The sequence below is a fragment of the Dicentrarchus labrax genome, unplaced genomic scaffold, assembly GCF_905237075.1.
Source record: "Dicentrarchus labrax unplaced genomic scaffold, dlabrax2021, whole genome shotgun sequence".
NCBI classification, from domain to species: Eukaryota; Metazoa; Chordata; class Actinopteri; family Moronidae; genus Dicentrarchus; species Dicentrarchus labrax.
In genome coordinates, this window is record NW_026136721.1 from 34,473,624 (window position 1) to 34,498,083 (window position 24,460).

Below are 24,460 nucleotides of genomic sequence, written 5' to 3' on the forward strand. Positions count from 1 at the left end.
TCCCCAACACCAACACCCCCACTCAAGAAGCAGGTCACCCACACACACACACACACACACACACACACACACACACACACACACACACACACACACACAAACACTGCTGGAGCGTCAGTCGGTCACCATTTCCCACATGGGAGAGCCGCAGTGTGTTTGGAGCTTTGAACGCTGCTTTAAGTGCAGACAAACTTTAACTTTTAGACTTTTTCAGACTGTTATTGCTTGAGAAACATTGATCTGAGAAAAAGACATTCAACTGGTGTGAAAAGGTAAGAAATGCTGCTTTTCTCTCTGACCTCTGACCTGTTGGTTCACTTTCGCCTTAAGGAACGCAAAAACCAAAGTCTGGTTGGTTGATTCTGTTTTTTGGTTCAGTTTCTGAATGCAGTTTGGTTGATGATCTTTGTTTTCAAGCTGTAACCGGATCACTCTTTCGATTTTAATACAGAAATATCTAAGAATTCAGAAAGCTTCCTGCTGTTGAAATCACATGGACAGTTGAATGTTTTGATGCTGCAGTTGACGTCAGTCCAGTACAAACACAAAGTTTGTGGCGGGACCATGCAGGAAGATTCAAGTTTTAAAGTGCTAAAAAACCAAATGATGTTTATTACACAATTAAATGATCTGGATATTGGATGAGAGAAATCAGAATTTTAAAGGGCTTTTTGATGCTGAAGTCACTAAAAACTGTTTTGTGTTTTGCTTCTGTAGTTTGACTTTCAATAGCAGCGTGGACGTGTAGGTAGGTAGTTTTTTAAAAAGCTGTACCATGTTCACACTCACCTTGGGAGCTGTGTTTAAAGTCTATAATGATCTTTTTGTGTAGGGTTGAAGGACGTTAGGATGTTTTCTGTAAAACAACACAACAGTAATCGGTTTTAATGTTTAGTTTTAGTGTGAGTTTAAACTGAGGACTGTACTGTCACAGAATGTAGTGAATAACCAAAGAAGACCAGACAGGAACACTACCAGCTCCTCCTTCCTGATAATTTCCCTCCAGTTTCACCAGGATGGGAACCAGTCGGTTCTAAACAGAATAAAATGTATAAAATCAGCCATTTGTTTTAGTGTTAATCAAAGCTGCAGAACTTCCTTTCCTGCTCAACAAATGAGTATTTACTAAAACATGTCAGATTTAGAGATTTTGTAGAGATTGAGACATGAGACCTTCATGTGCAAAGACACACATTTGCAGAACTCACACACAGAGGCATTAGAGGCCAGGGACTGCCTGCTGATCTGTGTCTGTATGTGTGAACGCAGCACGAGCTGCTCTTTGGTCCCGACAGAGTTCAGGTTTAAATGTCCAGCAGCAGAGAAACCACCACCGAGTTCAGATCACACCGGCCCTGAGCGCAACCTCTCGACAAAGAGGCCAAGTTTGGAGTCTTTTTGCAGGAGCTACCACTTTGAAAAAATTACTGTAACAAGTCTTTGTATCGCAGCAGCGGGTCTCGCTCTCGTCTTTGAAGCCGCTTAATTTGAATACTCCAGGGGGAGAAGGAGCACGGAGTATTTGATCTCCAAGGTAAAACACGGCACGCTGATGGGCTGCGGTGGAGGAGTTGAAGGTTATTAGATCGAATGGGTGCGGGCTGTCGCGGGCGGTTTGAACGAGGCCGCTCTGAAGCCCTTGATGTTGGTGGTGATGAGGGTGAGCTGGGATTGGAGCTGAAGCCTGAGTCGACTTGCTTCAGATTGATTTTAGGCAATTAGAAACCCTGCTGGATGTATGCACTCTGTGATTGACAGGTCATGTCTTGACTCTACGTGACTGGGCTGCAAGAATGTGTGTGTGTGTGTGTGTGTATTATAGAAATGTGTGATTCTAAATACAAGTTTCTTGTAAATTATGTTGTAAATGTGCTTTCATGCACACAAAAATCCAGAGTTAGCAGGCATGTATAAATGTATTACTGTAAATCAAACACACACACACACACACACACACACACGCTCTGGACAAACAAGCCCAAGATTGGCTGTTTCCATATAGTTATTTCCTGGGTGTACACGTGTACATATAACTGTATATATTATTCTATGAATGTAAAATGAAGGAACTGTAGACTTTCTTTTCGTTATACAACCATGTGTTATTAATAAATACATTTCTTCGATTGATTATTCTTAATGCCTGCCACCGGGTCAGATTTGGTCAGATTCCCCTTGAAATCAATGAATGAGGCGGTAGAAACACTACCACCATTGTCCACAGGGGCCGCCAGAATCAACAGAAAATGAAAGTTCCTTGTACAAGCTTTGACTTCTATATTGTGATATCAATATATGTTGTAATTAGGGATGTCAGGATACCCAAAATATAGTAGTCGATACCAACACCAGTGGAATTGCGTGATTCTCGATACCACTTCGATACGACATTTTTTTTCTGCTGATGCCGAGTCCTGATCCAATACTTGGATGAATATCTTCCTTCGTATTTATTTTCCTTAATGATTTAACTTTAATGTTTCACTGCTTACAGTGGACTGGAGAGACAGACAGCGGAGAGAGTTGACGACGGAGCACTCTGCACATCAGCTTCAAGCGTAAAACTCCTGAACAGCTGCACTTTTAATGCATTTAACGGCAGACTAGAATATTTGTATATTTAAATATATAAATATATAATTTTGAGCCCCATCAGGTTTTCAGAGTTTTGGCATCGACTTGGTACTGAAGTATCAGTTCTTGTGACACCCCTAGTTGCAATATAAGTTTGAGATAATTCTTTCAGCAGCTTTTTATGGATAAAATAACCAAATGTGAAGCATTGTGAATGTAATGCCCGTAGCACATTAGCCAAAAACAACATCTCTGAAAGTTGACAACCAACATATACTGCAGAAAACAAGGTCACTGGGACAGAAAATGTCCTTCAGGAAAAAATACATTTTACACATACAGATATATACACCCTGATATATGTGTGTACACGCCACACACACACACACACACACACACACACACACACACACACACACACACACACACACACAAACAGCAGGCTCTCATTAGCTCTCAGCAGTCTGACTGGACTGAAGATTTTCTAACAAATGACTTCAGATGGAAACGACAGACTTGGTGTTAATTCAATCAGACAGGGCCCTCTGTTGAGTGGTGTGTGTGTGTGTGTGTGTGAGAGAGAGAGAGAGAGAGAGAGAGAGTGTGTGTCTGTATTAGCATATTAAAGCTGTTTGTGAATTATTGAAGCATCTGAAAGACACGGGTGACATTTTCACCACTGTTTTAGGTCGACATGACAGCGCTTTGATGACGAAACTGAGTGTGTGTGTATGTGTGTGTTGAGTTCAAGTACATTTCATATGGGTTGAGGGACTGTGTATGTTTTGAGGTTATGTGTACATACTGTGTATGTTTAACTTTGTGTGTACAGTCTGTGTCAGTTAATTGCAGGCTTTCTGTGTGTGTGTGTGTGTGTGTGTGTGTGTGTGTGTGTTTCCTGGACAGTGTGTTAACTGTGAATTCTTCTATCTGCTCTCCTTCCTCTTGAGGCCGTTCTTGATCTCCCGGCGGGGCGTTTTTGATGAGGGTTCGGTTGTGAGATAAAAGCGTTGGAGGAAACATGCTTTACTCCAGATATCCTAATTGAGAAAGATGTGCTGAACTCTCAATAATGTCTTCAGGGACGTGGATGCTGCACAAGTACAGAAACACAGCCACCACATCTTTCAATGAGAACAATTCTTGTCTGGGAGCCTCAGATAAAGAATTAAGCCAACATGTCTTCTTGTTTACGCTGTTGATTGGCAGCTCAGCTGACCACAGTCCCCCCTTTTTTTTATTGCTTTCGGGGTTTATTAAAATGTGCCCTTTTCACTCCTATTTGCTTGAGGCAGGATCAGGAGGAGTTACTGTTAAATGAGTATCTACTGTTCAGCTTGTGGCCAGATGAAAAAAGAATGCATAATAGTTGCATGTTTTTGCATTTAATTTCATACTGTGGCTGTTGGGGCTGTCACTTTCTCAAAAAGTAAAGTTTAAAATTCAAAGCAACGTGCACTGAGTTTCAATTAATCTGAATCATACACAGAAAAACCAAAACAATGAGCTAAAAGATGCTGAACTGCTAAGGTTGTAAGAGAGTCAGTCACTTCCGGGTAAACAACTGGTAGTTGATTTAAACTGTGGAGATATGACGCCTTTGATAATACAGACATCTCACCACCGGTCAGACTAATGTACTGATTGTGGATAAACTCAAGCTGCCATTTTCTATAATCTGTGGCTCAACTCTGAGCTAATGCTACTGAAAGTGTTGTTATTAATGATATATCATGTAGTATTTTATCATGACTTAAGAGAACATTCAACATGTTGCTGCCATTCAATTTTGAAAGATACTGGTTCTATTAACGATTCCCTTCTGACATGTATAAAGACATATATACAATTAGTTTGCTTGCTAGTATAGTCGACTTCAAGTTTCTACATCACACTTGTAGAAGTTGCTAATTGGAGCAGGATTGACTGATCATGCTGGTAGGCCACGTCCTTTTAGATCAGATTTTCAGTGAGCACAGAGAAACTTTCCACTTTCAGCAGATGGATGTGACTGTCACACTCTGCACATACATCATTCAAACAGCACACTGTAGGAACAAGAACAAAACCTCAACCGTGTTTTTGAGTGGAAGAGGACTGTAAATAAAATGAAGATGTGAGGTAATGAGGCGGATCCAACCACAGATGTTGCACGGTCAGCCTCCAGGTCACCAGGAGGCCTGATTAGTGGAGTTTTACTTCATTTGCTGACATACAAAAATTCCAAATCAAGTCATAGGATGAAGTTAGTTTGCTAGTTGGGTGCCAGATATCCAGTTTTGGTCAGCATCCTAATTACAGCAAGCTTGGTTTTCAGACTCACGCCAGACTCTTGATGAATGATGTAAACTGGCCCGTGTGCTGCTGACCGGAGCTGTTTCTCAAAAAAATCTGCACCAAGTCTGAACCTCCAAACTCCTAGCTAAATCTGTCAGACACATACGGGCCAGTCGGCTCATATTTGGTCATCCAGAGCCAGAACAGAGCCAAAGTGCGCCGACGGTGGTTCAGACTCAGCGTGACACCTGTATAGTGAACGCTGCGGTCATACAGGTGACATCGGTCACAGCGATTACCTGCTTACAGCGACCGCATGCAGGCCGCATGCTCCAGCAGGGCTGCAGCCCCACTTACAGTAGTGACAAATTTATTTTGGAACAGTGCTCAGCAGGTCACACTGTTAGCCAAGCTAGCATGAGCCAAGCTGGCAGCGTGTGTGACCTACATTCTCACATGCCGGGCGGTGTTTGAATCCAGGCCGCAGCGGAGCAGGAGGTGTTGTGTTGTTCGGGCAGGTCACCATGGAGCAGCACAGTGACTCAGCGACCCGGGGGGTGGGGGGATGTAAAGTATCTGACGAGGGTTCGAAGCCAGGTCATCTGCTTTTTTAAAGGTCATCTAATTTTACTCTGGATTAGTTTAGTTCATTTTCAATGTGAGTGAGGTAATAAAAATTAATTAAAGACACAGATAGAAGATTAGTATTAATGTTTTGCTGATTAATTATTGCCAGTAGGACCCAGTTATAATTTAATTTTGATATTTATTTGCCCCATTTTGTTTGTGTGACTTTTTCAACAAAATTATGACAAACAACAACAAAACAAAAAATGTTTTTGTTTGTAAAGGCACTAAAGGGACTTACAGACACAATTTGAGAGCAAGATAATACTCACATTTAGATCCGGATGTAATGCAGGTTGAGGGTTGAATACTAAATATGTTACAGCTGATTTGTGAATGATAACAAAATCATTAATAAACATTTTCCAACATTGAACAATTGTAAAAAAAGAAAAGTTTACATTTACATTTAAACTTAATGTAATGAAATGTGACCACATTCCAGAAAAGATGCATTAGGAGTAGTAAATTAAGTACAGAGCTGGAGTCAGGACATGGTTAGCCTAGCTTAGCATAAAGACCTGATACAGCTAGCCAACCAACGCTAATGCTCAGTAGCAGTGTATCTTTGTTTGTTTAAAGGTCCAGTATGTAACATTTTAGTGTATCTATTTGCAGAAATCAAATATTATAATATTCAAAGGCTGCCGTAGCTAACTGAAAGGGAAGGTGAAGTTGCAATCTGCAAGTACACAGTTAGATGCCGCCAAATAATGCACACTAGACCTTCAAATATATTATCAGTTGTCACTGCAGCCAATGGAGCTCCCCCTGCTGGCCGTTACATAGAATGCAGATTTAAGACACTTCCAAGTTGGCTTCACTTCAAAGACCCTGGAGTTCTTTCCATTATATAAACTACATATACTGTCAGTGGTCTATTGTGAGTTTATAATGTTTCTTATGATCAGCACTTCAAATTAAATGTTGACTGTGAGTTGTAGCCCTTCTCATTCATGTAACTGGAGTGGAGAAAACATCTGTCAGTATTAATGCAGTGTTGTACATTATAAGCCTGGTAAAGGTTGAAGTTGTGGGGGGGTTTGTGCTCTGTGGTTGCCTGCTGGAGTCCGTCTGTCTGTCTGTGTGCTTTTACAGCATCTCAATTTAACATCAGGCAGTAATAAGTATGTTATTGAGACGGTGTTGATCCCCGACAGACAGACAGGACGTGTTCTCCATGTTTTTACATATAAACCTGGAACTGGTCCCACATGATGCTGACTCATGTTTAAAACTGGAAATGTGACGTCACAGGTCTTCATCAGTTCTGCTTTTGCTGCTGAGGATGCTTTTGTTCTGTGCTGGATTCACACTGTAATACACACTGCTGTAAGGGTGGTCCGGTTGGGCTTTTATGTGTGTGTTTGACATATTTCTGTGACATTTTGCTAATCTTTGTTTGTGTGTCTGTCTCTTTGTCTTTGTGTGTGTGATTTTAGGACATCTGTGAGGACATCTCGGACCATGTGGAGCAGATTCACGCCCTTCTGGAGACAGAGTTCTCTCTGAAACTGCTGTCCTACTCCGTCAACATCATCGTCGACATCAGGTGAGTCTTCACAGGACAAGATTAGACATACTTTCAGGTATGAGTGCTGTTTATTTGCTTGTTTCTTGTGGGTTTATTGTTAATGTTTTCTGGTCTAATATGGATGAATCCTTGACTTCAGTAGAAGGAAGAAGGAAAAAACTAGGACTGTGAATGCAAGTCAATAAAGTTTTTAATAATGCTCGCTGATAAGTTAAGAAATAGGGGAACCAAATAATATGTCTGCTATAAAAGCAAGTAATGAAATGTATGAATACATAAACCTACCAATTATAAAGTTTTGAAACTCTTTATAAACCTGCACACTGTGAAATGGTTCCTTTATTGTAATTTGACATTGATATCTAACTGATTTATGACTATTAAATAACTTCATGGTGTCGTGTCTCGTGTGGTTCAGGACGGTGCAGCTGCTGTGGCACCAGCTCAGAGTCTCAGTCCTGGTCCTGAAGGAGCGTCTGCTGCAGGGCCTGCAGGACTCCAACGGAAACTTCACACGCCAGACCGACATATTGCAGGCCTTCAGCGAGGACCAGCACCAGGTATGACACACACACACACACACACACACACACACAGCATACAGCTATAGGACCATAGATATTAACATGATATATTCTCCCTCTCCAGACTCGTCTAGACGCTCTAACTGAGGTAGACGACTGCGGTAAGCTGACCATTCGCTGCAGCCAGGATTACTTCTCTTTAGACTGTGGTATCACTGCCTTTGAGTTGAGCGACTACAGCCCCAGTGACGAGCCCGAGGCCCGGGGGACTGAGCCAGACGGCGAGGACCCCTCCCAGGAGCTCCATCAAGCCCAAGACTCAAATCAAGACCCGGTGGCAGAGGAGAGCGAAAGATCAAACCTCTCAAACCACGAACACCATAATAGTTTACCTGAACTCACCACACCCGGCGACTCAACAAACCACAACCATTCTCCGCCAATATTACCCACAATGCAATGTGGCATGCCCAACCACAGTGAAAGTGCAAAGCGCCCTCTGCAGGGCGTGAGCCACAGCACTGAAGTGTCGCCCACACAGCCGTCGCTTCCCAAGAGAGCTGCTCTCTTCTCAGATAGAGGAACCAGGGAGGAGGACTCAAGGGGAGGTCTTGGGAAGGTTAGCCTGGTCTCTGGGCTCCAGTTCCAGGCCGAGCTGAGTCGGAGCACCCCTTCTCTCATGGATCCTCCAGACCGCTCCAAGTTCTGGTTGGAGCTGGACTCGGTTTATCCAGAAAATGTTTCACAGTCCTATGAGAGTCTACAGGTTTGTTCCTTTTTTTAAATACTTATTTTCTTTTTTAACGCAGCTGAGGCCTTTAATATATTTAAATGTTTTATCAGACTAAATCATAAACTGGGTGCAACTTGCTAGCTGCAACAAGCGTCCTTGTTTCCCACTTTGAAACCGCTGATATTTTGTACAAATGACATTATGATACTGAGTGTGGATCACCAGTGACAGTGATTTCACTTCAGTCAGTACACTCACCTCAAGGTTTTTACCATTTATTGCAGCAATATGCGTTTTAGTTTGCCAGTTTGGCTCCGCTCATGTGATGCTCTGGAACAAATCTGAGCAGGCTTGGCACAGACTGTCCCCGAGCTCACAACCCCCCGGGCAGAGCCTGTCTCAGCCTGTATAAAACCAGCGGTTAGAAGCTCCTCAGTTCAGCTGCAGTGCTTTAAGTTCTTTTAAATTTAGAAGTCAAGCCAAGATTTTGTCAGCCTCCATGTGTTATTCTTCCAACACTTGCCCAGTCTTAACGGAGGATGTTTTTAATGCATTGGTACCCTCTACTGAATTTGCCCAATAAACCAGAACAACTTCAGAAATGTGACCTTTAGCCTGACTTCTCTTCATCTAAACAGGTCATGAATGGGCGCAACCACCAGAAAAACCATGTGAGGTCCCGACAGGGAGGACGCTCACAGGGGAGTGTACACAGACTACCAACAGACCCAAGGAGCTCATCCAGGGCCAGACCGACCGGCAACGCCCCCCTACCTCTCCAAGACTCAGCATCTCAGGATGAAATATCAAAACAAATGAAGAGGACGCAGAAGGAGGCACATGCGCACAGTGAGGGGGACTCTGACTCCTCGTTGCCATCCCCCATGAGAGAGCAGTTCCTCTCTTCAGACCTGGAGGCATCCGGAGAGGAGTCAGACCCCCGACCTCCTCCTGGCAAGGCGGCGGTCTGGATCGTGAAGCGCCAGGGGCAGAAGGTGAGGGTTTATCCAGCTTGTTGAGAAGGAAAGTTTGGAGAGTTGAGTTTGTGAGTTTTTAAAAGGGTGTGAATGAATGTAAAACAGATACAGGTTGCCGATGGACAAGGATGCACAAACTCATTCTGAATTTGAACCAACATTTTAAAAAGTAAATCAGGTGCCTCATTTAGAAAAACTATGTGTAGGACCTATTACAACAGTTTGCATGTGCACAGCAGATAGAAGTGCATTCATGGAAAATGCTTTTTCCAGTATGGACAGATTACGGGACGTGCATGCAGCCAAATTTCCCTTTATAAATCACAATCAACATGAATATCTGATCAAAGAAAAAGTAATCTGACTGAGCGATTGATGCCACATTTCCATACTGCTCAAGTAACAAAATTCTTCATGGATAATTCCACATTACAGGCAAAATCAATGTGTTTACTGTGTAACAGAACTGATGCTCATTTTGACAGGGGGCTCAGGTTTCGTCAAAAGCCAGCCCAGACAGGGAGCACTGGTATGGGTCAGAAGAGTTCCTGGCCCTCCCCGCTCAGCTCCGTAAGACGGAGATGCTTGCTATGAAACTTGAAAGTCTGGCTCAGTCCATCCCGCTGGTTAGTCATCAAACTTTGTTATTCCTGCATCTGTTCATAAGCTTTATATTCATATCAAATGTCCAAAGCGAGACCACCAGCACTGATGATTTTGTTGAAACCTTAACTTTATCCTACAGAGGCCCGGTGGCTGTGACTCTACCCAGGAGGCTTTGCAGGATGTGGATGACTGGGATTTAACGGAGCTCAACCCAGACTGGGACATAGGGGAGAGCGGGGACAACGTGAGCAGCATGGGGGAGCGTGGGGACGACGTTCCTTCTCCTCCACCACCGCTGGTATATCACAGCATATTTTATCTTTTCATGTTTCTGCTTGATCCACAATTTACTGTATTCTCATGACGTCGCCTGTCCCCTCAGCTTCCTTACAGACGAAACCTGGTCAGCCGCTTTAGCTCCACCTCCTCCAGCGATATCGCCCCCTCATTGGACGAAAGCATCGAGTCTGGGCTGTTAAGTGACCTGCAGTCTGAAGACGAGGAGGGACGGAGGTCTGCGGACCGCCGCCTGCAGCTGACAGTGCCCCTGATGGACAGGCGGGGAGGTGCGTCTCTGGTGCAGCAGCTGCTGGAGGACATTCAGAGTCAGGACAGAGACCCTGATGTCTGGAAGAAGATAGAGGTATGGATGGTCTTCCTTTCTGTCTGTCTGTGTCCTTGCTTTGATATGTCTCTTCCTCTACGTTGTGAATTTTTGGCGTATTTCTGTCCCCAAGGTAACCAATCATGTATTAGATGAGGGGACTTTTCACTTGGGTACCCAAGAAAATAGAGGACAATCTTGTTATTGCTCTGTCTATCCTGAGCTTTAGAATATTTCACACATAAATTATCGTCAACAGAGACAGAAAACAAACAAATGAAAAGAAAAAAACCATGCGAGAGAGATTTCACATTTTACTGTCATTTATGGTCACGCAAGCTTCTCTGACTCTGCTTGTTTGGCTGAGACCGGGGTTTAGTTCCTACCATTGACAGTATATATAATGGACAGAGTTTCCAGGTCTATGAAGTGAAGTCAACGAGGAAGTCTCTTAAACCGGCAGTCTATGTAACTGCCAGAAGGGGGCTGCTCCATTGGCTGCAAAAACACACTGATACCTCAGTTACTGCTGTCACGCTACTTCCACCTACAGCAAGTGCACTGAACCTCCAATATGGCTGCCGGAGGGGGTATTACATCACTTAAAACCTCTGTAACCGGATATGTGTTTTAGCTGTAGCATTAGCATGTATCTGCATCAATCCCTGTACTTTTTATAACGACAAAGTACGAAACCAAAACCACCACAACACCAGCGCTTTTCTCCCTTCACTGCAGCCTCCTTGATGGATTGGAGGGCTGGTATCGGATCGTCCCGTGGCCCCGTTAATTCATCACCTCACTTCTAAAGGTCACGTTTGATTGGCAGGCAGATTATTGATGAGTCTGCCCGGTGAACTAATCAGTCATATCTGTCATATCGAATATGGCGAAATGTCAATAGCTCTGGGGATTCGTTCTCCTCACGGCTGCTCGTTTAATTAGTGCTATAAAGAAGCTCCGCCGCCACCTCTGATATTTTTTATTGTTTTATTTTATTCACGTTTATTTCGCTCTCTCTCCTTTATTGCCTTAATATTCTAATTCCGAACACCTTTTACTCCACCAGCAACATTTTACTTTGCTGCCGTAACATCCCGGTTTCCCCTCGGGGATCAATGAAGTTCAGCATATCTGTCTTATCTGGTGTTAGCGGGGTCAGGAGCCCACAGACAGAATCAGACCAGCTGTAATAAGATTATCAGAGAGGACGGACCGGATACGCCAGGATCAATCTGCAAGGGGACGTCCTTGGATCTGCGGATCAGTGACCCAGAAGGTCGTGAGTTTGATCAAACCACGTCCTCCGTATTCCCAGATTCAAATCAGATCGGCCACATTAATATTCAGAATTAATGATGATTTGACTGATGAAATGTCAAAGCTGTCCCCTGCTCGTTCTCTCTCTCCGTCCTCTCGTGTTGTGGAAATATTTTGATCCCTATTTAAAGCGGCCTGACAAACAGCGGGCCATGTGGGGAATATCGTTTTGATCTTGGGGATCTGCACTAGAATTAGAAAGAAAGGGCTGTGGGTTTGTGTTTCTGATGAAGAACCAGGGGAAAGAGTTAACAAATTAAAAGAAAGTCTTGATATTATGGTTCAGCCTGTCACATTCAAATTTAAAGAACGTCATAAAAGTGATGAAAGCGACAAAATGTAGCTGTGGATCATGAGCATCTTAACTTCCCACCTTACTGTTGTATTCATGTCTAACACATTGAGCATTATTCATAATTATCCTTTTATGTGTTTGAACCATCTCTCTGCTTCACCTTCTTATTAACGATTATTATTAATGTAACCCTAACCCTTAAAGCTGAAACACACTTATTCCTATTTGAGAATGAGAATTTTTTATTACTTTTCTTCTGATATTTCAATAAAATCATGTTGACAGTCATTTGTCATTTATAATCATTATATCTGGCAGTAAAACCAGTGTGAGGCATCACCAGCAGCAGAAACAGTAACAATTTGGTTTCCCTTGTAAAGGAAGCCACTCTGATTAGTCGGATTCCTGTACAAATCTTGCAGCCGCCCTCACGGCATGCCCTGAACGTCTCAGACACAATAAGTATCTATAATCCGTGGCACGTTCAGGGCCCTGTGCAGCTTCCCCTGAATCATTCAGACCCCCTCTGGCACTCCGTTCTGTGTTCAAATGTAAAAAACTGTGTTCATGTGAGCCCCAGTAGTCACAGTGTAAAGTATGCAATTTGGAGTTGATATAAATGGAAGCAAATCCATTTATACTGAACATCTGAGCTGGTTAAATTTGTTAATAATTGCAATTTTGTGAAATGTTTAACCCCAGAGAATTACAATATACACACATTCATAAATTAGCATTAACATTACCCCTAAAAAATCCTGAAATATAAAGCAAAATGAATGAAAACTACCAGCTACCAACTACTCTGCTGTGTCACACATGTCACCTTGTGCTAACCACACACACACACACACACACACATACTCACACACACTCCTCGTTCCTCTCTGCTCCTGGGTAATTAGCTGATTAGCTGCTTAATTAGCAGCATGTAATCATGGCGATGGATGAGCTGCCTAATTGAGGAAGTGAAGAGAGGAGAAGGAGAGTCTCAGTGTGGAGGATGACATTCTGTCTCTCCGCAGAGAGTCTCCACTGAATACAACAGAGTAGAATAAAATAGAAAGCAGAAATCATCCGTCCGGGGAGGAGAAACTGTGGAAAGATCACTGTCGGAGCAGAAATGAATCAAATCCAGGAGCAGGACAGAATACAATCCGTCCAGGAAGTCTCCTCAGGGAAGAGTCGGAGGTGTTTGTTGTCGGAGGCGAGTAGATGTGATTAGAGTGGAGAAGAACTGAGTAGAATTGAATAGAATCTCATATCTGAACTTTATGGGAGAGAAAATCTGTTCCGCTCGTTGTCAGTAGGATAAATCAGGACAGCTGCAGACATTTATTTTCATCTCCAACATCCAGGTTCATTTTCACACCAATGTTTTCTACTGGGAGAAAAACTCAAACAGGACTCGATTTGCACTGTAAAAAAGATGAAGTTATTTTTACGGTAAAAAACTGGCAGCTGTGGTTTGTCAGAACTTTACCGTAATACATGGTAGAACTTTTTCTATTTATATTACTATTACATTAAAAGCATATTATTGTCCAGTTTAAATCCATATTTTACCATATAAATACAAGTTTTTACCATCAACAGAAACTGTTTACCTATATTAAAATACCATATGATGCTATAACGGTGATTTTCTGTGTAATTTACAATCTGTAATATGAAATAAAAGGACTTTATTCCGTAAAAATTCCTTTAAAATGTCGTATAAAAAAAGGCTTTGCCATGAGATATCACAGTGTTTTACTGTTATTGTTTGACAGGTTTACACCTTAAAATCTACAGGCATGTTTTACAGTGTAGACCTTGTTCTGAACAGGTTTAGTTGGAACTACTGCTGAAAATGTTTCAGATTTAATTATATGGACGTCCTTTTCTTGTGCCACAGACAAAAAACTGGCGACTTACAGAGGAAAAAAACTCTTAAATCAAGTTTATTTCTCCTTGTAAACTGCCACAGCTGTTTGGTTAGAGCGAAATAACTTTGTGTCCGACTCTTATTTGTTTTTAAACATAATCAGCAACATTATTAAAGTATTTCTAGTTTTAACCTTCCACCCCATTAGACGTTCACTTGTTTCTGTCTCTCAGTTCTTCTCGCTGCCTTTGCTGTTGGACACGAATATTTTATCCGAGACTTTTTCTTCCCCTTTTGACCGTCTAGACGCTGCTCTCTCGACCTTGACCTCCGCATCGTTTGTAACGTTGGAACCAACTCTGACATAATTTGCGTCCACGTCACGTAAATCTGCGGCTTGTTTCATGAAAGTTTATGAGGCAGACGCAGGAAAATATACATACGCAGAAGTTCCTAATTGGCGCTGTATGGCATACGGCTCCCGAAGTGCACTGAAACAAAACTAAAGAAAGGCAGACAGAGAAACAGTCCGTCGGTTAGATAAGTGTCCTACACGTCATGTGATCACATTGTATGTGCTGTCTGGGCCGGCGTCGGCGTCCTCAGTGTGAGGTGTCTGTGTGTTTGGCGGCTCTGCGGCACGTCGGCCTATCTGCGAGCAGTGGGAGACAGACAGACAACAGACTCAGATCAACACTCGTCTGATTGGCCCGGTGGGGGGGCAGGGACGCCCACCGACAGCAGAGGAGATAGGAAAATAAGAGAGAGATGGAGGAGGAGGAGGAAGAGGGGTGTTATTCTTTTCTTTTGTGTTTCTATAGATAAACAAGTTAAGGAGACGGTAAAGCTGACAGAGTACGTTTGTTTGCAGACTTATACACAGTCCCAAAGTCCGATTCTAGCAAAAAATCTTCACCACCTACACTACACACATTTTTAAAAAACTTTCCTAAATAGGTAAATATTTCTCCATGATTATACTGATAACTGAGGTCTACTGAGAAGGGTTTAGAAGGCAAATAAAGATATTTTTTTATTAAAACTTGTAACTGTAAAACATTGCGATAACTGCAATAAGAGCATTTCATCCACGGAGCAAAAAGGTCACCAAAATCCTGAACAGGATCCAGACTGTTGAAATTCTTTCAGCTCTTTAAAGGTTTTATGACATTGACCTGTCACTGGATGTTCACACTATAGAGCACAGCATCTCAGACCAAAATAATGGGACAAAAAATAAAACTCACCAAAACCGACTTCGTTAATGTTTCCAACAATCACCAACGCTGGTTTGGACAAAATAAAATTACTGAATTAGATTTGAAAACATTTGTGGCTGCAGCGTATGCTAACGTTAATCCTTGGGCACCAATGTGCCTGTAAAAAGAAAGTCCACTAAAAGTCAGATTGTCATTGTCAGTGTCTGACAGCATTATGGAAAGGATCCCTACAGAGAGAGACCTTTAGTTTAACCACAAACAGCCGTAATATCACTATCACTCTCCACCAGACTCCAGAGACACAAACACTCATTTTACCTTCAGATCATCGTAACTTCATTCAAAGTGGACAGAAACAGAATAAAACTCACCAGAACCGTCTCTGTTAGTGTTTCCAACAATCACCAACTCTGGTTTGGTGGAAATAAATCCTTAATTCACCGACGTAGATGATAAAAACAGCAGTTTCAGTCGGAGCAGACCGGCTATGGAAACAAACCACAGAGAGGCTGCGATACAACACAGGCAGAGGGAGAGAGACACCATGTGATTAGTCAGAGATTCAACAATAATTATTTAACAGCGTTCAGTCCAAAGAAGACAAGCAAAAAGGTTAGAATAATAATTTCTAATCAAACGGACGAAGTTTTACAGTAAAATGAAACAATATCAGAAGCTGTGTGTGTGTGTGTGTGTGTGTGTGTGTGTGTGTGTGTGATTGATTACAGTTACATTGTGGGGCTTTGAAGATGACTCTATCCCCACGGCAACAGACAGCTGGTAGTGGAGGGGTCTTCCAGGGACGATCTCAGGGACGCAGTCAGGTGTAGTCAGGTGTGACAGACGGCCTTGTGTCGCTCCCTCTCTCTCTTTCTCTCCTTTCATCTTTTTATCTCAGTCTTTATACCTCACTCTTTTTTTCTCTCAGTGCTACAATGGATTTTCATCAGAAGCGAGTTAAAGTTTAAAAATAATAAATAAATAAAAAGAAAATATAAATGTGTATGTACTAATGAACCATGGAGGAAGCGGCAGTCCCGGTCTTGTTCAGATTTTACCCAAAACCCAGCTGCACAGGTTCCATGTTTTCTATTAAAAATGATTTTAATGAATTTCTAATCAAACTTTCGTCCCCTCCAGTTCTTTCATTTCGGTCCAGCAGTGCACAGTGTTCGGTGTGACATGTTCACGTAGTCAAACTAATAACTTTGCCTGCTGTGGAAATTAGCTGTCTCACCTCAATCCCCCCCAAAATGTTTGTGGAACCCGGCACAGAAAATTCATCCTTTTAATTTTTTTTTCTGGTCTTTACCTTCGCCAGGTGCTGTACTGTTGTTGAACCAATCATCTAAAAGCTGTTTCCCCTCCCCTTTTCCCATCAAAAGCAACAGATTTTGTTAGCCTCAAGCAATTATTAGCTCACAGCTAACAGCTAGCATGTCTGTTTATCCAGTGCAAGCTGAAGGTTGTGATGATTTGGATAGATTACAGCAGACTTGAACATCTGGATTGATTTGATAAGCAGCAGAGTTTTCTGTGAGCCGAGCATTTTAAACGTCAGTATTGTGGACGATTACGTTCATTTAATCGATTAATTGTGCAGCGCTGACGCTGAGTGGGACGTTTTGCAGCTTCAGACATTTTTGTACTGATATTTCTTGTTACTTCTCGGCCGACACATATAACACCGATATATCTGCAGTGAATATGTCATAACTGCCTAACATAACGTTAGCTCTCTGAGCAGAAGGGAACTAGAAATATCTCACACTGCCAAGTCGTATCTGTAGTTCGTCCTATTTCCTGGAGTAGTGAATGTTTCCATTACAATAGAACATTATGGGATGGTAATGATTCTTCCAGGTATTAGGAAGGACCTTAGGTGTGAAGTGGACATTATAGAAGCTGCATGTCAAAGGTTCTGGCTCCAATAATGCACGCCTTGTCGGGCATTATCCTTTACAAGTAAAGGTATTTCCACCTCCTCAATGTTTTTACTCAGCCTTGGATGATTATTTAATCTATTTGAGAATTTATGTTAATTAAATAATTAAGTTGTAAGATTATGAAAGTTTGAGCGAGCGTAGCCTCTCTCACTTTCTGCTGTCCGACAGCAGTTCCCGTCCGTCCTCGTGTTGTGCAATCTGCGCTTGCGTAAAAAAAACTGTAACATATTAATCATCGAAGCCAAACATCGTCCGTCGGGAGTTTGAGTCCAAATCTATCAGCGTCGTCCTTCAGAAAGCCTCGTCAGCTGAGCGGTAATTATCCAGCGGTGAAGAGCTGAGCCACAGGAGGAAGAGATGAAGCAGATATCAGAGCGGTTATCCAGGCGGCAGAGGATCAGATCAGGCGTTTCAGCTCCCAGCAGGCCTTTCTGCCCCTCAGGAGCCTCACTGGTTTAGAGACATCAAAGCAGCCGTAAGCAGCCCAGTGCATGCTGGTCGATATCCAAACCAACGCCGCTCCCTCTGCTGCTGTCCACGCCTGCATCCTCTTCCTCCTTCTCATGTCGGACCTCATGTGTTCGTACTCTTCTTCGTTTTCTCCCAATCGGTTCCTCTTCTTCCTTCGTCCTTTTTGCTCTCCTTTCTTTTCATTCCATCACTCATCTCTTTGGTTCCCTTTCCTCCAGCCTTCTATTTCAATTTATTTTTCCTTTCCTTTCTTTTCCTCCTCTTCTTCTCCTTTAATATTCTTTCCTTGCCTTTCTTTCTTTAATTTCCTCTAATCTTCTGTACTTTCCTGTCCTCTAACTTTCTTTCCTTTCATTCATTTTGTCTTTCTCCTTTCCTTTCTTTTCCTCACTATTCTCTCCTTTCACCTAGTCCCATCTCTTCTTTCCTTTCCTCTGCCCCTTTAATTTTCTTTCTATACCTCTCAATCTTCTTTAATTCTTTCCAATCATTCCTTCTCTCTAATCTTCTTTCATTTTCTTCTTTTAAATTTCTCATCTTTCTTCTCTCCTTCCTCTAGCCCCATCTCCTCCCTTCTTTCCATCCCCTCCTTTAATCTCCTTTCCTTTCCTCCCCTCTCATCCTCTTCCTCCTACGCTCCCCCTCCCTCGTTTCCTGCTCTTCTCTTCCTCTCCTCTCATCAATACTTTTGATTTCCATCTCTCCTCCATAACGAGCGGCGGAGAGATGGACGGAATCGTATTGATGTGTTTTCTTTTTTTTTTTTTTAAGGTTCATGGTTGTAATTAACATACTGCCGCTCAATCGGTCAAGGTTTGCATCTCGCACACACACACACACACACACACACACACACACACACACACACACACACTGCTGGAGCTATAAGTTGTGCACACACACAAACACACACATTTGATCATTACAGGCGAGCAGACACACCTATCCCCATATGAAGACACACACGTACAGATTGGATGCAGCGATTTGTAGGCGAGGTGTAAGCATGGATGCACACATGTGGCAAGTCATTTCCATCAGATTTACCTTCTCGCCGCAGCCTCCTTCGCTCTGCCATTAGTTCTCTAGATAGCTCTCAGTGAAAGATGTGAAAACAACACTTGTGTATAAAATATTAGAATTGTCTTGTTGATGATCTGCAGTCACGGTTACACTTGTTATTCAGACGGGATGTTTGAGGTCTGAGTGGAGAGAATGAATTTCAGAGCTCACGTTGCTGTATGTAAATGACTTTCCTGCTCTCTCTTTCTCTCTCTGTGTGTCTTTGTGTTGCTCGTGCGCTCTTTGGAGCTGGATTGTATCCAGACTACATAAAATTCAGGGTGCAGCTCCACGCTGACCTTTGTGTGGTTGTGTTGGTAGTGCTTCTCTCTGTGGAAGCATCTCTGCCTGCAGTGCTCCAACTGAAACCACCGACTGGAGGAATATACAGGAATATATTCTATATTTTTACCTTATTGTCTTTTAAAAGTGTGTGAAACCACTCGTAGAAGATTGAACAAGATGTAAAATAGATTTAATTTAAAGAGTAAAAATAAACAAGTAGTGTTTTAGCTCAGAGTTAGTAGTAGACAGGTCGTCATTAAGCAATGTTTTAATATAATTCAGTCATCAGGGTTTCCCACACGTCCTGTAAAACCTGGATATTTAGAGACTTGTTTTGCCTGTAAATTGATTAAAATGATCAAATATCCTGGAAAAAACTATTGTACGTATATATCGCCTACATAAACCTATGTTTGAGGAAAACTGGAGTAAACTGCGGTCAAATAACCAGAGACAGAAAGCTGAAAACATGGAGTGAATGCTGACCTGTAAAGAACCTGCGTCACTTCATCGGGAACCCTGAATCTTTAAAAAAGGAGGAATATAACTTGGAAGGATGTATAAATTAGGCCTACCGGCAAATGCTGTCATGTATTGCCAGGAAAACTAAAGAGTGGGAACCTTGAAAGTTACCTTTTATTTTAGATTATTTGCTCAACATATTCAATTTAGCCCTTTATTTTAAATGTGTAGATGTTTTTGGAGCTAGTGTTATTGTCATTTCTCCATTATTTGCAGTTAACATGAGAGACAGGAAAGAAACAACGTTTATCTGAGAAAGACCTTTAGCAGCTGCGTGAATTATGACTCCTTTCTCTCAGAGCAAAGATGGAAGCTGTTGTTATAGAGCCGGCAACCTTGGAGTGGCCCAGCATACATAAATCTGACATATGACAAAATAAGTAAACTACATATATAGACATCTCCCCTTCAACCGCGTGGCAGGATGTTTACGGATACAGCAACACTGCCAATCGGCTCTCATAAATCAGTGCTTTTCGACCACAGTAAGTAGCTTTTCCAAACATCTGGCTATTGACAGTCACAAGACAGGATGTGACTCTGCCAGTCCTGAATTGGCAAAGAAACCTGTGTAGCTCTACCTGGACTGACAAGCACTTGTTTATTTGGCCGCCATCTTGAAATGCAAAAACCAATGTGTTCAATTTGCAATAAGAAGAAAACCTTTGGAAACACCACATTCAGAAACAACAAACTTCCCAGATAGTCTTTGCAAACTTTCAAAAGTTAAACGATTTTTTGCTTCTGAAAATGTCTGTCCCACCCCCATTTCCTGGTTTTTAAAGTCTGGCCCAACTGAATAGTCCTGTTGTAGAGCATAACATAAAACTTCATCCATGAATTAGTTTCTACGTATGTTTTAGGGAAAACTTTGGTAACAGTTTGGAAAGGCACTTTCAAAAAATATTTGGCAGGTGATTGGATGAACCATCTGTCTATCTCCATCTATCACAGGCGAACTTCAACCAATCAGATCAATGAACAATATAAGAGAGTCAAACGTTTTACGGTGTTGTTTCAGTTCTTCAGTGTCGTTCTTTGCTCGTCTTTCAGTGAACAAATACTCTCCAGCTCTGATAGAACTGATGCTAACAGCAGCTACACTAACCTCTTTAACTTGCAGTCTAACCACAGTTACTGCAGATGTTCCAGACCAATATATCAACCTAAAACTCAGTAACTGTAAAGCTTTCCGTCCATGTTGTATCTTCAAACCCGACTACGAGGACAGGACGCGATGCTGCGTGCAGTCACTGTCCCCAGCAGTTGGCTCCAATGCTAACTACAATGTCTTGTTTTTCCATGTTTGGTGTTTATAAGAAAGATAGAGTGAATATATGGGATTGATTGTACTTTAGTGGATTGTACGTAAAGTATTGAACATGCTGTACAGACACATCAACTCCCGCTCCCTCGAAACATCTTTAATCGTTCTCTCCTTTTTTGTTTCATCTCTAAAATAAATGAAACACTTTAAAGCTTTTTCTCCTCTTTCTCTGATCTTCGCTTTAAGTGTTAACTCATCCACCTCCCTTTCAAGAATGACGGTTTAAACTCTCATTTCTTTCTTCTCCTTCACCTCCACCTCTCCTTCATGGCTGAAGGTTTAAACTCCTCCTTTAAGCTGTCTCCTCAGCTCCTCTTCAGGAGTGAAGGGGGGGGACTTAACTTGAGAAATCAATACTGGATCAGACACTATTTCTCGTGGATTCTCCTGATCTTCTTGTGATTCCTCCTACATTTTACACCAAATAAATCTGAAAATGAGCCCATATGTTGCTCTTATGCCATTAAATGTGATTTAAGATTCTCTTTAGGTCCCTTAAGAGAGTTTCAGGTGGCGATGTGTAAGTTCTGAGCTCCATCTCCTCCCTCAGCCAGTAGATGGCAGTAGCCATCCACCAAGCAACGAGCCATCTTCTCTCCCTCTGTTGTTTTTCCTCTCCTCTTCTCCTCCGTCCGTCTGTCTGCGTGCTCTCATGAAGGGCAACCTGCCAGCGATGGAGACATACATGTTCAACTCTCTGGTGTCATTTATACCGCTCTGTCTCTTTCTGTATCCTTCTCTTTCATCCCTCTCTCAGTCTGTCTTCATCTGTGTCTCTCTTTCTCCTGCTTTAGATCCTTCCTGTCTCTGTCTCTTGTTATCTCTCCGCCTTGTTGTGTTTTCTTTCTTTCATCTCTTTTCTTTAGTTTATTTCTCTTTCAATCTTTTCCTCTATTTGTTGTTCTTTTTCTCACATTCCTGCCACCCTTCTTCTCCTCCTCTTTTCCTTCAGTAGTTTTATTTCTCCATTTCTTTTCTGGATTTATCTCAGTCCAACCCTTTCCCTCCCTTTCTGTGTCTCCACTCTCTCTTTCTCTCAGTGCATCTTTTTTTAACTTTTTGCCATCCTCCTTTATTTCCCTCCCCGTATCTGCGGCTCTATCTTTCTCTCTCCCCCCCCGTCTCTCTGTATTTATCCTAATGCGTGTTTACCTGTTACGTCCTGCGGGTCTCGTTTTTGTTCTCTCTCTGTCCTTGAATTAATTCCTCTGGAATCAGCTCTGAAACACCGTTCGGCCGCTCCCCCACTCCTCTTCTCTCCACTCTTTTATCCTCTTCTCCTCCTTCCAATCTGTTGCTCTTTCCTCCCTCTCCCTCCCTGTTGCATTCCATTACCTGTTGGATTTCTTTCTTTTGACTCTCCAGCATTTTACATTTTGACTACCCCTTTATTTTGCTCCATTTTCTGTTCCCATTTTTCTCTTTCTCACTTTTTTTGTACTCTTCCTCTCATTCTCTCCATCCTCTGTTTCATGTTTTGATGTGACTCCAGCAGGCTCTGGACAGCAGTGTTTATTCATGTTATTATTATTATTATTTTTAAATCATCTGACTAAATTCTCTGTCTCTCTCTCTCTCTCTCTCTCTCTCTCTCTGTCCCTCTGCCTCTCTCGTCCCCAGTGTTTCGTGCAGCAGTTGGACGGGTTCATCTTGTGGCTGCAGGACGCGCTGGACAGCACAGAAAACTGGACGCAGCCCAGACAGGATCTGGACAGCCTGCGGGTGTACCTGGACACACACCTGGTGAGAACACACACACGCAGACACACACACACTTTAAGGACCCACATTAACATAATACATCCCCCAACCTTTACCTAATTCTAACCTTAAAACCAAGTCTTAACCCTCAAGCAGCCGTTTAAAGAAGTTAGGACTAAAAATGGTTCTCACAAAGATACAATAGCACACACACACACACACACACACACACACACACACACACAAATCCCATGTACCTTTAAGTGTACATGAGTGCTGTGTCCAATCTCATGTCTATACGCATATTGCACACACGCTTGTATGAACACATATTTGCATACATGCATATGTATTAGCCCGTGTGCCACACACACACACACACACACATACACACACACACACACACACACACACACACACACCTGCCAGTTTTAACAGCTGAATAATTTCACCTGTCACTGCTACCTGTTTGAACGCTGACTCTCTGTTTAAAGCAGATTCTACACTCAAAGCAACAACAGTAACAATGAGCCAGATTCAGAGTCAGATTTATGAACTCAGGTTGTATATAGTATGTAGAACAAACAACACCATACAATAATGACAAACACCGCCACGAGGCAGGAACCGAGTAGAATATAAAGTACTGCGATCCCTCTCTTTTTTTAGCCAAATTTAGTTTGATTTTCTGGCACGGTTCCCACAAGTCCTTGAAATATTTTTCTTTTATCTGAAACTTTATGTTGCTGTCTTGGTCAGGACTCCCATTGTAAAAGAGATGTTGAATCTCAGTGGGAATATTCCTGGTATAATAAAGGTCAAGCAAAATAAAAAGTATACATGAATAGACACGGGTCATTGACAGTGCTTGAATTTATATAGTTTGTGCAAGAAAAGTTCTTTTGATATTTTTTTAAATTATTATTGATTTGTTTTACTCCCTCTTTTAATTGGTTGTCTGTGAGCTTAACCTTGATCCGTGTCTCAAACTATGCCGTGTTGGGTCCTTGAATTTGAGGGAATTAGGCCTGAAAAGTCTTTGAAAAGTCCTGTAATTTGATGTTTAAGAAGGTGTGGGGACTCTAATCTTAGTGGTCTTCTGTACCACATGATGCCGTATGATCAAAGCGTAAACGAGTGCGTGTTAGACGATGGAAAAGCTTTGAATCTTCTATGAAGAATGTGATGAGTGACGACTGGGACAGACTCTGTGGCCTCGTCTGTCACATGTGGTTGAATTGCTGTTAATCACTCCCTTTTATATGCAAATGTTGAGTTCAAATCATATGATAGAAATCACAGGGCAAAAATCTACACATAGGCTACGTGCACACACACACACACACACACACACACACACACACACACACACACACACACACACACACACACACATACACACACACAGTGGCTACTGATGAGTTACTGTATGTACAACTAAATTTGTTCTTGTCAGCTTCAGTCATGCTTTAGTTCTTCTCAGACGCCTCCAGGTTTACTGTATCATCCTTATTTTAACATTACTATGAGTTGTGCGTACGTTTTCTACAGCAGAGTCTGCAGGATTATGGACTTGTGTGCATAAAGAAGACCACGAGGAAGCCCTGAAACTGCTTCTGACATTGGGATTTAACCATGCAGTTACCCGCCTGTAATTTATGAAGATAAAATTATTTGTTTAAGCTCATCTCTTAAGCAGGCAGCATGAGTTTATTTTAGAAGATAATTCAGAAGTTGTGTAGAAAAATAGCGGTTGTAGCAAGTGGCTAACACTCCACTAAAGTATGTGTCCAGATTTCATTCTAAACACAAGACGTAGTACACTCACAACAAGGAAATTAAAATTAATTGCACAAATACGCCGTCGGCAGCTTAAAAAAACACATTCATTTCCTGTTTGTGTTTCCCACATGTGGGAAATATGCTACCACAGGCTGCAACATGTGGAGCACATGTGGAAATCATGGCACTGCATGTTGCAACACAAT

The 24,460-nt window shown here is 42.2% G+C and overlaps 1 protein-coding gene across 4 annotated transcripts in view; it reads left to right on the forward strand.

Annotated features, from left to right (window-relative positions):
• akap6 (A kinase (PRKA) anchor protein 6) overlaps positions 1 to 24,460 on the forward strand; it is a 200,152-nt gene that overhangs the window by 39,252 nt on the left and 136,440 nt on the right. For all 4 annotated transcript variants that reach the window (XM_051383743.1, XM_051383746.1, XM_051383745.1 and 1 more), the window contains exons 4-11: positions 6,921 to 7,030; positions 7,431 to 7,572; positions 7,661 to 8,302; positions 8,908 to 9,264; positions 9,732 to 9,872; positions 9,992 to 10,150; positions 10,235 to 10,495; positions 22,392 to 22,514. In XM_051383743.1, coding sequence (XP_051239703.1) covers positions 6,921 to 7,030; positions 7,431 to 7,572; positions 7,661 to 8,302; positions 8,908 to 9,264; positions 9,732 to 9,872; positions 9,992 to 10,150; positions 10,235 to 10,495; positions 22,392 to 22,514 — 1,935 coding nt within the window. The remainder of the gene's footprint in view (positions 1 to 6,920; positions 7,031 to 7,430; positions 7,573 to 7,660; positions 8,303 to 8,907; positions 9,265 to 9,731; positions 9,873 to 9,991; positions 10,151 to 10,234; positions 10,496 to 22,391; positions 22,515 to 24,460) is intronic.